We start from the raw sequence: 13,323 nt of genomic DNA, 5'->3' as shown, positions 1-13,323 counted from the left end.
GGCAATATTAATCTCCCACTGATTTGTTTTTTTTTTTTTTTCAGGGAGACTTTAGGAAAAAAAAAAATAGAATAAAATGATTTTTTCAGGTAGAATTTAGAACCCAAATCAACCAAAAACATAAATAGGCTTTCTATGGCCCACTATTTGTGAGAGAGATGGCACGCTCAGGACTGGCACACAAGCCCAGAGGCCAATATTAATCTCCCACTTTTTATTTTTTTTTCAGGGAAAATTTATAAACCCAATAAAAAAAAAAAAATAGGCTTTCTATGGCCCACTGTTTGTGAGAGAGATGGCACGCTCAGGACTGGCACACAAGCCCAGAGGCCAATATTAATCTCCCACTTTTTTTTTTTGTTCCAGGGAAAATTTATAAACCCAATAAAAAAAATAATAAATAGGCTTTCTATGGCCCACTATCTGAGAGAGAGAGATGGCACGCTTAGGACTGGCACACAAGCCCAAAGGCCAATATTAATCTCCCTTTTTTTTTTCAGGGAGAATTTATAAAACCAAAAAAAAATAAATAAATAGGCTTTCTATGGCCCACTATTTGTGAGAGAGATGGCACGCTCAGGACTGGCACACAAGCCCAGAGGCCAATATTAATCTCCCACTTTTTTTTTTTTGTTCCAGGGAAAATTTATAAACCCAATAAAAAAAATAATAAATAGGCTTTCTATGGCCCACTATCTGAGAGAGAGAGATGGCACGCTTAGGACTGGCACACAAGCCCAAAGGCCAATATTAATCTCCCACTGATTGATTTATTGATTTTTTCAGGTAGAATTTAGAACCCAAATAAAGCAAAAAAAAAAAAAAAAAAGGGCTTTCTATGGCCCACTGAGTGAGTGATGATGCACACAGGAGTCAGGAGTGGCACACAAGCCCTGAGGCCAATATTTTTCTCCCACTGATTGATGTAGTGATTTTTTCAGGTAGATTTTAGAACCCAAATCAAGCAAAAAAATAAATAGGCTTTCTATGGCCCACTGACTGAGAGATGGCACACACAGGAGTCAAGAGTGGCACACAAGCCCTGAGGCCAATATTTTTCTCCCACTGATTGATGTAGTGATTTTTTCAGGTAGATTTTATAACCCAAATCAAGCAAAAAAATAAATAGGCTTTCTATGGCCCACTGAGTGAGAGATGGCACACACAGGGATGGCACTCTAGCAGAAATGTCAATCTTAATCTCCCACAAAAAAAAAAACAAAAAACAGGGAGTGTCCAACAATTACTATCTCCCTGCAGTAATCTCAGCCAGGTATGGCAGGCAGCAATAAGGAGTGGACTGATGCACAAATTAAATAAAAAGTGTGGACAAACAAAAAAGATAGCTGTGCAGAAAGGAAGGAACAAGAGGATTTGTGCTTTGAAAAAAGCAGTTGGTTTGCACAGCGGCGTACACACAGCAATGCAGCTATCAGGGAGCCTTCTAGGGCAGCCCAATGAGCTACAGTGCTGAGGGGAAAAAAAAAAAAAAAGTAGCTTCCACTGTCCCTGCACACCGAAGGTGGTGTTGGGCAGTGGAAATCGCTACAGCACAAGCGGTTTGGTGGTTAATGGACCCTGCCTAACGCTATCCCTGCTTCTGACGAAGCGGCAGCAACCTCTCCCTAAGCTCAGATCAGCAGCAGTAACATGGCGGTCGGCGGGAACGCCCCTTTATAGCCCCTGTGACGCCGCAGACAGCAAGCCAATCACTGCAATGCCCTTCTCTAAGATGGTGGGGACCAGGACCTATGTCATCACGCTGCCCACACTCTGCGTTTACCTTCATTGGCTGAGAAATGGCGCTTTTCGCATTGAAACGCGACTTTGGCGCGAAAGTCGCGTACCGCATGGCCAACCCCGCACAGGGGTCGGATCGGGTTTCATGTAACCCGACTTTGCCAAAAGTCGGCGACTTTTGAAAATGAACGACCCGTTTCGCTCAACCCTAGTGGTAACCCCTCAATTCTAACTCCAACACACCCCTAACCCTTATCCCAACTGTAGCCAAAACCCTAATTCCAACCCTAACCACAACCCTAATTCCAACCCTAACCCTAAGGCTATGTGCCCACGTTGCGGATTCGTGTGAGATATTTCCGCACCATTTTTGAAAAATCCGCGGGTAAAAGGCACTGCGTTTTACCTGCGGATTTTCCGCAGATTTCCAGTGTTTTTTGTGCGGATTTCACCTGCGGATTCCTATTGAGGAACAGGTGTAAAACGCTGCGGAATCCGCACAAAGAATTGACATGCTGCGGAAAATACAACGCAGCGTTTCCGCGCGGTATTTTCCGCACCATGGGCACAGCGGATTTGGTTTTTCATATGTTTACATGGTACTGTAAACCTGATGGAACACTGCTGCGAATCCGCAGCGGCCAATCCACTGCGGATCCGCAGCCAAATCCGCACCGTGTGCACATAGCCTGATTCTAAAGGTATGTGCACACGCTGCGGAAAACGCTGCGGATCCGCAGCAGTTTCCCATGAGTTTACAGTTCAATGTAAACCTACGGGAAACAAAAATCGCTGTACACATGCTGCGGAAAAACTGCACGGAAACGCAGCGGTTTACATTCCGCAGCATGTCACTTCTTTGTGCGGATTCCGCAGCGGTTTTACAACTGCTCCAATAGAAAATCGCAGTTGTAAAACCGCAGTGAAATGCGCAGAAAAAAACGCGGTAAATCCGCCATAAATCCGCAGCGGTTTAGCACTGCGGATTTATCAAATCTGCAGCGGAAAAATCCGCAGAGGACCAGAATACGTGTGCACATACCGAAACCCTAACCCTAGCCCTAACCCTACCCCTAGCTCTAACCCTAGCCCTAACCCTACCCCTAACCCTAACCCTAACCCTACCCCTAACCCTACCCCTAACCCTAACCCTAACCCTAACCATACCCCTAGCCCTAACCCTACCCCTAACCCTACCCCTAACCTAACATTAGTGGAAAAAAAAAATTCTTTATTTTTTTATTGTCCCTACCTATGGGGGTGACAAAGGGGGGGGTCATTTATTATTTTTTTTATTTTGATCACTGAGATAGATTATATCTCAGTGATCAAAATGCACTTTGGAACGAATCTGCCGGCCGGCAGATTCGGCGGGCGCACTGCGCATGCGCCCGCCATTTTGGAAGATGGCGGCGCCCAGGGACAAGACGGACGGGACCCCGGCTGGATCGGTAAGTATGATGGGGTGGGGGGGGGACCACGGGGGGGGGGGGGGATCGGAGCACGGGGGGGGGGAATCAGAGCGCGGGAGGGGTGGAACGGAGCACGGGGGGCGTGGAACGGAGCACGGGGGGGCTGGAATGGAGCACGGGGGGTGGAACGGAGCACCGGGGGGGTGGATCGGAGTGCAGGGGGGGTGATTGGAGCACGGGGGGGTGATTGGAGCATGGGGGGAGCGGACAAGAGCACGGGGGGGGGGGGAGCGGAGCCCTGTACTGAGGGAAGCCGGAGCAGTGTACCGGCCAGATCGGGGGGCTGGGGGGGCGATCGGTGGGGTGGGGTGGGGGCACATTAGTATTTCCAGCCATGGCCGATGATATTGCAGCATCGGCCATGGCTGGATTGTAATATTTCACCCGTTATAATAGGTGAAATATTACAAATCGCTCTGATTGGCAGTTTCACTTTCAACAGCCAATCAGAGCGATCGTAGCCACGAGGGGGTGAAGCCACCCCCCCTGGGCTAAACTACCACTCCCCCTGTCCCTGCAGATCGGGTGAAATGGGAGTTAACCCTTTCACCCGATCTGCAGGGACGCGATCTTTCCATGACACCACATAGGCGTCATGGGTCGGATTGGCACCGACTTTCATGACGCCTACGTGGCGTCATGGGTCGGGAAGGGGTTAATATTCATATGGAGTAGAAAAAATGGTGCAGATAAGCGTTATGCCACAAATTGTGAACGAAATCACCATACCACAGCGGTAGCAGCCGAGGTTCTGTGCCCAATCATGTACAAGAAAGCGTTATACCATGATCTGTAAGCGCAAACATAACCTCAGCACCGTCCCAATAACGACCTAGGTCCAGCCATGTGGCAAACCCCAACCAACGGAGAGCTACCACCGGGGGAGAAGAGGAAAGGCAGGGATCAGCGTGGGGACGAATCCTACGCGTGTCGCCATTACATGGACGGCTTCGTCAGGGGAAAGTGCTACAAAAGGGATCAATACCAATTAAATAACTTTCAGTGTGGTCAGGTAAGCGCGCGAGGTATGCAAAGGGCCAGAACCCCTGGTCTCTCCATCCGACAATGGTCAGCGTGGATACGAGCCCCACAGGTGGACTTCTCACTACCCATACCTCTAGGACCCCTACCATAAGTTCTTTCTGTAGTTTCACTTTCCTTCAGCTCCCTCTCTCTGTGGGAGTGCCTTTCTATCTGTTTCAGTCTTTCTGTCTGCCAGGAGCTGCAGCCCCCACGTCTGCTCAGCTCCACTTCTCTCACAATCTCTGCCTAAGCTGATGTTTCTTACAAGCTCCTCTCACAATCTCTCTTTAGCCCCCTCTGACAGGGAGCTCCTTCTTAGCACATCTTCCTGCTTCTCCATCCTCTCACTATCTAAATAACTTTGCTTCCTAATTAGCTCCTCCCCTACTCTACCTAGCTCACCCACTCATCCAACACACTTTCCTATCCAGCCTCGCCTTGACTGAATTGTCTGTGTTGGATGTAGGTGTAGGGTACTGTTCCGTGCCCCCTCTTTACTTGAGAGCGGAATCCCACACCTCTGGGTGAAGTGCAGTACTCTGTGGCGACTGGACCCTCAGGGGCGCCACACAGTCATATGTCTATTTGGAAGTTCTGAAGTGTCAAAAGTATTGTTGCAAAGATGCTGCCCCCTGCGTTCAAGGAAGGGTGTCTAAGATGAAGTACTCAACCTAAAAACGGGATGTACATTTGGATGAGGAGGTGGCAAGATTTTTGCTTTGCGGGTCTCAGATCTGTCAGATTTGACTATTACCTGTCAAATATACTAACATTTCCATAGTATGATCATGTACATGCCTCAGTGGCGTAACTTGAAGCTCTTGGGTCCCAATACAAACCTCCTACAAGGGCCCCCAACTATTACAGGTTTTTGGGCCTCCTAAGCTACAGGGCCTGGGTGTGATTGCAACCCCTGCATCTATCATAGTTAAGTCCCTGTGCATTTGTATGGAAGTGATGATGGAAGGGAGCTTTTAGCTGAGCTTTACTTTGCATGGGAGCTAACATTTTTTGTTGTTCCTACCCTGGTAAAATATCTCTGCATTGCTCACAACATCCTAATACTTAATTTCCAGTTGTCCGTCTGACAGGAGGAGGGGGAGAACAGCCCAAGCACCGAGCTGTACTTATTACATTTCTAAATTAAAGCAATATATCTGCAATCTCATATCATGGAGGCAGAGCAGATCTGGTAGCATGCTGCAGAGCTAAAGGCCAGGGCTTATGGGACTGCGCTTCACAGAAAACCCATTCAGCCGCAGAAGATGCTGATGTTCAGATTTAGTGACAGTGCTATGAAGTCAGTGACTGGGGCACACCGGGCACAGGTGTAGCATATTTGACACGTGTAGTCCAGTCTGTTGAGGGACAGGAGACTCTCGGAGCTGTTTGTATTAGAATCAGTAGCCTGGTTACCCCCTGTTGACCTCGGTCCCTCTATCTCCTGCCTGGGACTTCTTCCCATTGTAAATGATGCTCTTCCACAGCAGCCTCTATCTAATCCTGTACTTTGTCTCTGTCCCTGTGTGATGTGTCCGCTGCGCCCCAGTCCATTGCTGCGTCTATGTGATTAATCTCACTCCTCCTCCTGTCTTCCCTCTGCTGTGTTCCGAGCAGTTACTCTCACTGCTCCATACGTCTCGCTCTCCCCAATGTCCCCTCTCGCGCACTGGTAATCCACTTTTACTCTAATAGCCATAAATGCTTTGACGTTCTTGATATTACATCTTCCCCGCTACATTTCACGGGAAATTTAAAACCGGTCTCTCACCTTTCCCCTGCCATCTTTCAAGGGGATGTAAGGAGCAAATCCTGCATAAGTAAACTTTCACACAAAAATTCGAATTAACCACAAGACAGGAATACTTGCAAGCAGGCTGCAGAGGAACACAGGATAATTGTAACCAACGAAGCTTCCATGAAGCCAGATCACAGATATACTGTACAGTGTTCACCACCCACAAAGGCTGCAAAATTGTTATGCATCAAACAGATTATCACCATATTAGCATAGTTTCCAAATTGCTGGGATTGTCCCAATTTTTTTGATACCATACTGGCAAATTTGAAAGGGGCGGTGCTTATATAAGGGGCATTCCCAGGCTGTACTGGGGGCGGGACTTTAGCGTCTGTATTACAAATGCCCAAAGTAATGTTCATTTGCTATGAGTTACAATACGATACCATTCCTATTGCCTGAAAGCTACAACATAAGACAACACCAATCACACAATCCTCTTATGGTGACAATGTGACACAATGAGTATAGAACACACATAAAACATGATAAATAGAACTGAAAATTCTCCCATTTTTCCAGGCGCTTATTTATGTTAAACACATATAGAAAAAAAGAAGAAATAACATTGCAGTAGAGATCATAGAAAAGTATATAGATGCCATGGACCTACAGGCTAGTGCTGGCATAGGTGCTCCTTTTATGAGCAGGGGTGAGAACCAGTAGCACCCTAATTTGACTGTATTTGGCATTTAGACAGCTCATTGCTGCTATTGCCCATTTCTAATTTTGGAAAGGAAAGTGGTACCATGTTACCTATTGCTCAGGCAGCCAAAAAGTTTGATCCATCCCGAACTGCTGGACATAAGCTATTAACTGTAGCTGATAAATAGGTGCTCACTGAGAGACCCCTCCCCCAGTAGTGAATCAGCATAGAAAGAGGTTCTCTTTAATTTCTTACGTCACAATCCTGAATGTCATCCATGGCCAGGAGATCATTCCCATGACGTAGCTGGAATCTGACAACCTCGCGTGCAGCCTTCAGCTCTGCCTCCCTGGTACTCTGTCCTTTGCACTCCCACTCCATGTCCTGCAGGAGCAGACTGTACTTGCTGATTCGCTGGATGGGCTTTAGTAGATAGGAAGAGAGATCCATCTTGTCTCCCAAATCCTGCTGCTTTCTCTGTGGGAACAACACAAAGATGATGCACAAGTACAAAATAGCAATACATAGTAACATAGTAACATAGTAACATAGTTAGTAAGGCCGAAAAAAGACATTTGTCCATCCAGTTCAGCCTATATTCCATCATAATAAATACCCAGATCTACGTCCTTCTACAGAACCTAATAATTGTATGATACAATATTGTTCTGCTCCAGGAAGACATCCAGGCCTCTCTTGAACCCCTCGACTGAGTTCGCCATCACCACCTCCTCAGGCAAGCAATTCCAGATTCTCACTGCCCTAACAGTAAAGAATCCTCTTCTATGTTGGTGGAAAAACCTTCTCTCCTCCAGACGCAAAGAATGCCCCCTTGTGCCCGTCACCTTCCTTGGTATAAACAGATCCTCAGCGAGATATTTGTATTGTCCCCTTATATACTTATACATGGTTATTAGATCGCCCCTCAGTCGTCTTTTTTCTAGACTAAATAATCCTAATTTCGCTAATCTATCTGGGTATTGTAGTTCTCCCATCCCCTTTATTAATTTTGTTGCCCTCCTTTGTACTCTCTCTAGTTCCATTATATCCTTCCTGAGCACCGGTGCCCAAAACTGGACACAGTACTCCATGTGCGGTCTAACTAGGGATTTGTACAGAGGCAGTATAATGCTCTCATCATGTGTATCCAGACCTCTTTTAATGCACCCCATGATCCTGTTTGCCTTGGCAGCTGCTGCCTGGCACTGGCTGCTCCAGGTAAGTTTATCATTAACTAGGATCCCCAAGTCCTTCTCCCTGTCAGATTTACCCAGTGGTTTCCCGTTCAGTGTGTAATGGTGATATTGATTCCCTCTTCCCATGTGTATAACCTTACATTTATCATTGTTAAACCTCATCTGCCACCTTTCAGCCCAAGTTTCCAACTTATCCAGATCCATCTGTAGCAGAATACTATCTTCTCTTGTATTAACTGCTTTACATAGTTTTGTATCATCTGCAAATATCGATATTTTACTGTGTAAACCTTCTACCAGATCATTAATGAATATGTTGAAGAGAACAGGTCCCAATACTGACCCCTGCGGTACCCCACTGGTCACAGCGACCCAGTTAGAGACTATACCATTTATAACCACCCTCTGCTTTCTATCACTAAGCCAGTTACTAACCCATTTACACACATTTTCCCCCAGACCAAGCATTCTCATTTTGTGTACCAACCTCTTGTGCGGCACGGTATCAAATGCTTTGGAAAAATCGAGATATACCACGTCCAATGACTCACCGTGGTCCAGTCTATAGCTTACCTCTTCATAAAAACTGATTAGATTGGTTTGACAGGAGCGATTTCTCATAAACCCATGCTGATATGGAGTTAAACAGTTATTCTCATTGAGATAATCCAGAATAACATCCCTCAGAAACCCTTCAAATATTTTACCAACAATAGAGGTTAGACTTACTGGCCTATAATTTCCAGGTTCACTTTTAGAGCCCTTTTTGAATATTGGCACCACATTTGCTATGCGCCAGTCCTGCGGAACAGACCCTGTCGCTATAGAGTCACTAAAAATAAGAAATAATGGTTTATCTATTACATTACTTAGTTCTCTTAGTACTCGTGGGTGTATGCCATCCGGACCCGGAGATTTATCTATTTTAATCTTATTTAGCCGGTTTCGCACCTCTTCTTGGGTTAGATTGGTGACCCTTAATATAGGGTTTTCATTGTTTCTTGGGATTTCACCTAGCATTTCATTTTCCACCGTGAATACCGTGGAGAAGAAGGTGTTTAATATGTTAGCTTTTTCCTCGTCATCTACAACCATTCTTTCCTCACTATTTTTTAAGGGGCCTACATTTTCAGTTTTTATTCTTTTACTATTGATATAGTTGAAGAACAGTTTGGGATTAGTTTTACTCTCCTTAGCAATGTGCTTCTCTGTTTCCTTTTTGGCAGCTTTAATTAGTTTTTTAGATAAAGTATTTTTCTCCCTATAGTTTTTTAGAGCTTCAATGGTGCCATCCTGCTTTAGTAGTGCAAATGCTTTCTTTTTACTGTTAATTGCCTGTCTTACTTCTTTGTTTAGCCACATTGGGTTTTTCCTATTTCTAGTCCTTTTATTCCCACAAGGTATAAACCGCTTACACTGCCTATTTAGGATGTTCTTAAACATTTCCCATTTATTATCTGTATTCTCATTTCTGAGGATATTGTCCCAGTCTACCAGATTAAGGGCATCTCTAAGCTGTTCAAACTTTGCCTTCCTAAAGTTCAATGTTTTTGTGACTCCCTGACAAGTCCCCCTAGTGAAAGACAGGTGAAACTGCACAATATTGTGGTCGCTATTTCCTAAATGCCCAACCACCTGCAGATTTGTTATTCTGTCAGGTCTATTAGATAGTATTAGGTCTAAAAGTGCTGCTCCTCTGGTTGGATTCTGCACCAATTGTGAAAGATAATTTTTCTTGGTTATTAGCAGAAACCTGTTGCCTTTATGGGTTTCACAGGTTTCTGTTTCCCAGTTAATATCCGGGTAGTTAAAGTCCCCCATAACCAGGACCTCATTATGGGTTGCAGCTTCATCTATCTGCTTTAGAAGTAGACTTTCCATGCTTTCTGTTATATTTGGGGGTTTGTAACAGACCCCAATGAGAATTTTGTTACCATTTTTCCCTCCATGAATTTCAACCCATATGGACTCGACATCCTCATTCCCTTCGCTAATATCCTCCCTTAAAGTGGACTTTAGACAAGACTTTACATAGAGACAAACCCCTCCTCCTCTCCGATTTTTACGATCCTTTCTAAACAGACTGTAACCCTGTAAGTTAACTGCCCAGTCATAGCTTTCATCTAACCATGTCTCGGTTATTCCCACTATGTCAAAGTTACCTGTAGATATTTCTGCTTCTAGTTCTTCCATCTTGTTTGTCAGGCTTCTGGCGTTTGCGAGCATGCAGTTTAGAGGATTTTGTTTTGTTCCAATCTCCTCACTGTGGATTGTTTTAGAAATGTTCTTACCTCCCTTCTGAGTATGTTTTCCTGGGTCGTCTTTGTTCGAGTCTAATGTTTTTCTTCCCGTCCCCTCTTCTTCTAGTTTAACGCCCTCCTGATGAGTGTAGCGAGTCTTCTGGCGAATGTGTGTTTCCCAGGTTTGTTGAGGTGTAGTCCGTCTCTGGCGAGGAGTCCATCATACCAGTAATTCACACCGTGGTCCAGGAATCCAAATCCTTGTTGTCTGCACCATCGTCTTAGCCAGTTGTTTGCATCAAGGATCCTGTTCCATCTCCTGGTGCCATGCCCGTCTACTGGAAGGATAGAAGAAAAAACTACCTGTGCATCCAGTTCCTTTACTTTCTTCCCCAACTCTTCAAAGTCCTTGCAGATTGTCGGTAGGTCCTTCCTTGCCGTGTCATTGGTGCCAACATGTATCAGAAGAAATGGGTGGACGTCCTTGGAGCTGAAGAGCTTTGGTATCCTATCGGTCACATCCTTGATCATCGCATCTGGAAGGCAGCATACTTCTCTTGCAGTTATGTCCGGTCTGCAGATGGCTGCTTCGGTGCCTCTCAGTAGTGAGTCTCCCACCACCACCACTCTTCGTTGCTTCTTGGCTGTACTTTTTGCTGTCACTTGTTGCTGTGTGCCCTTTTCTTTTTTGCTTGCTGGTATTGCTTCATTCTTAGGTGTGCCATCTTCATCCTCTACAAAGATTTGATATCGGTTCTTCAGTTGTGTGGTTGGTGATTTCTCCATGGTCTTCTTGCTTCTTTTGGTCACATGCTTCCACTCATCTGCTTTTGGAGGTTCTCTGACACTTTTTGCACCTTCTGTGACCAGTAGAGATGCTTCTGTTCTGTATAGAAAGTCTTCATTCTCTTTGATGAGTTTCAAAGTTGCTATTCTTTCTTCCAGACCCCGCACCTTTTCTTCTAAAAGGGCCACTAGTCTACACTTCTGACAGGTGAAATTGGATTCTTCTTCTGGTCGATCTGTGAACATGTAGCACATGCTGCAGCTCACCATGTAGGTTGTCACATCTGCCATGTTGCTCCTAGATCCTGCTGACTTGCTGTGTGTTTTCCTTCTTGTGTAATCTACTCAGCCAAGCTCTCTTGCAATAATGTCCTACAGGCAAAAATTTAGTTTGGTGATGCTTTCGAAGCAGCTGGTCCCGGCTGTACCCAACGATCTTCTAGCTTAGGGAGACTTCGCTTCTCCCAGAAGGCACCTGGAATATGCAAATTAGCCTCCTGAAGCTTGAATCCCTGGTTTGGTGATGCTTTCGAAGCAGCTGGTCCCGGCTGTACCCAACGATCTTCTAGCTTAGGGAGACTTCGCTTCTCCCAGAAGGCACCTGGAATATGCAAATTAGCCTCCTGAAGCTTGAATCCCTGGTTTGGTGATGCTTTCGAAGCAGCTGGTCCCGGCTGTACCCAACGATCTTCTAGCTTAGGGAGACTTCGCTTCTCCCAGAAGGCACCTGGAATATGCAAATTAGCCTCCTGAAGCTTGAATCCCTGGTTTGGTGATGCTTTCGAAGCAGCTGGTCCCGGCTGTACCCAACGATCTTCTAGCTTAGGGAGACTTCGCTTCTCCCAGAAGGCACCTGGAATATGCAAATTAGCCTCCTGAAGCTTGAATCCCTGGTTTGGTGATGCTTTCGAAGCAGCTGGTCCCGGCTGTACCCAACGATCTTCTAGCTTAGGGAGACTTCGCTTCTCCCAGAAGGCACCTGGAATATGCAAATTAGCCTCCTGAAGCTTGAATCCCTGGTTTGGTGATGCTTTCGAAGCAGCTGGTCCCGGCTGTACCCAACGATCTTCTAGCTTAGGGAGACTTCGCTTCTCCCAGAAGGCACCTGGAATATGCAAATTAGCCTCCTGAAGCTTGAATCCCTGGATTCCCTTGAATTATGTTCTCCAAAGTTTTCCATTATGTTTCTTTAACCCCTGCATGACCAGAGCTTTTTTTGCAGGACGAGTTGTACTTTTGAATGACACCATTGATTTTACCATGTCGTGTACTAGAAAACAGAAAAACATTTCCAAGTGCAGTGAAATTGCAAAAAATAAGTGCAATCCCACACTTGTTTTTTGTTTGGCTTTTTTGCTAGGTTCACTAAATGCTAAAACTGAGCTGCCATTATGATTCTCCAGGTCATTACGAGTTCATAGTCACCAAACATATCTAGGTTCTTTTTATATCTAAGTGGTAAAAAATTTTTTCCAAACTTTGCTAAAAAAAAAAAAAAATTGCGCCATCTTCCGAGACCCGTAGCGTCTCTATTTTTTCTTATTTTCTCTGCACCAAGCTGATGTTTTTAATGATTTTGGTGAAGTTATGATCTTTTGATCGCCCGTTATTGCATTTTAATGCAATGCTACGGTGACCAAAAAACGTAATTCTGGAATTTTGACTTTTTGTCTCACTACGCCGTTCAGCGATCAGGTTAATCCTTTTTTTATTGATAGATCGGGCGATTCTGAATCTGGTGATACCAAATATGTGTAGGTTTGATTTTATTTTTATTGTTTTATTTTGAATGGGGCAAAAGGGGGATGATTTGAGCTTTTATATTTTTTTTTATATTTTTAAACACATTTTGTTTTACTTTTGCCATGCTTTAATAGTCTCCATAGGAGACTAGAAGCTGGCACAACTCGATCGCCTCTATGTAGTAGAATTTCCGAGTTCCTATAAGCGCCGACCACTGGGTGGCACTCACAGCAATCCGGCAGTGACAACCAGAGAGGTCTACAGGAGACCTTGGGTTGTCATGCCAACACATCGATGACCTGTGATCATGTGACCATGTACGTATTTCCGGCACGATTGCTGTAAGCACCATTTAAATGCTGCTGTCAGTGTTTGACAGCTGCATTTAACTAGTTAATAGCCACGGGTGGATTGCGATTGCGCCCGAGGCTATTGGGGGCACGTGTCAGCTGTTCAAAACAGCTGACATGTCCCGGGAAAGATGTGGCCTTACTGCCGGAGCCCACATCAAAGGGAGGGTATCCGACATCGGCATACTATTATGCCAGATGTCGGAAAGGGTATAATGGAACTAGTCAACAAAAAAAGAAAAAAATAGAACGCCACTAGGTAGATGCAATGTTCGATGGATGGTAGGACAAAATGCTGCACAAGCCAATATCTCATGTGACCATGAATC

General features: G+C 45.2%; 1 protein-coding gene across 2 annotated transcripts in view; it reads right to left on the bottom strand.

Annotated features, from left to right (window-relative positions):
* KIAA1755 (KIAA1755 ortholog) overlaps positions 1–13,323 on the bottom strand; it is a 128,508-nt gene that overhangs the window by 40,624 nt on the left and 74,561 nt on the right. For both annotated transcript variants that reach the window (XM_069752274.1, XM_069752273.1), the window contains one exon: positions 6,935–7,156. In XM_069752274.1, the coding sequence (XP_069608375.1) occupies positions 6,935–7,156 (222 nt within the window). The remainder of the gene's footprint in view (positions 1–6,934; positions 7,157–13,323) is intronic.

The sequence above is a fragment of the Ranitomeya imitator genome, chromosome 2 (genome assembly GCF_032444005.1).
Source record: "Ranitomeya imitator isolate aRanImi1 chromosome 2, aRanImi1.pri, whole genome shotgun sequence".
Lineage (NCBI taxonomy): Eukaryota > Metazoa > Chordata > Amphibia > Anura > Dendrobatidae > Ranitomeya > Ranitomeya imitator.
The sequence above is the reverse complement of the archived record's forward strand: the minus strand, read 5'-3'. Positions and strand labels throughout refer to the sequence as shown.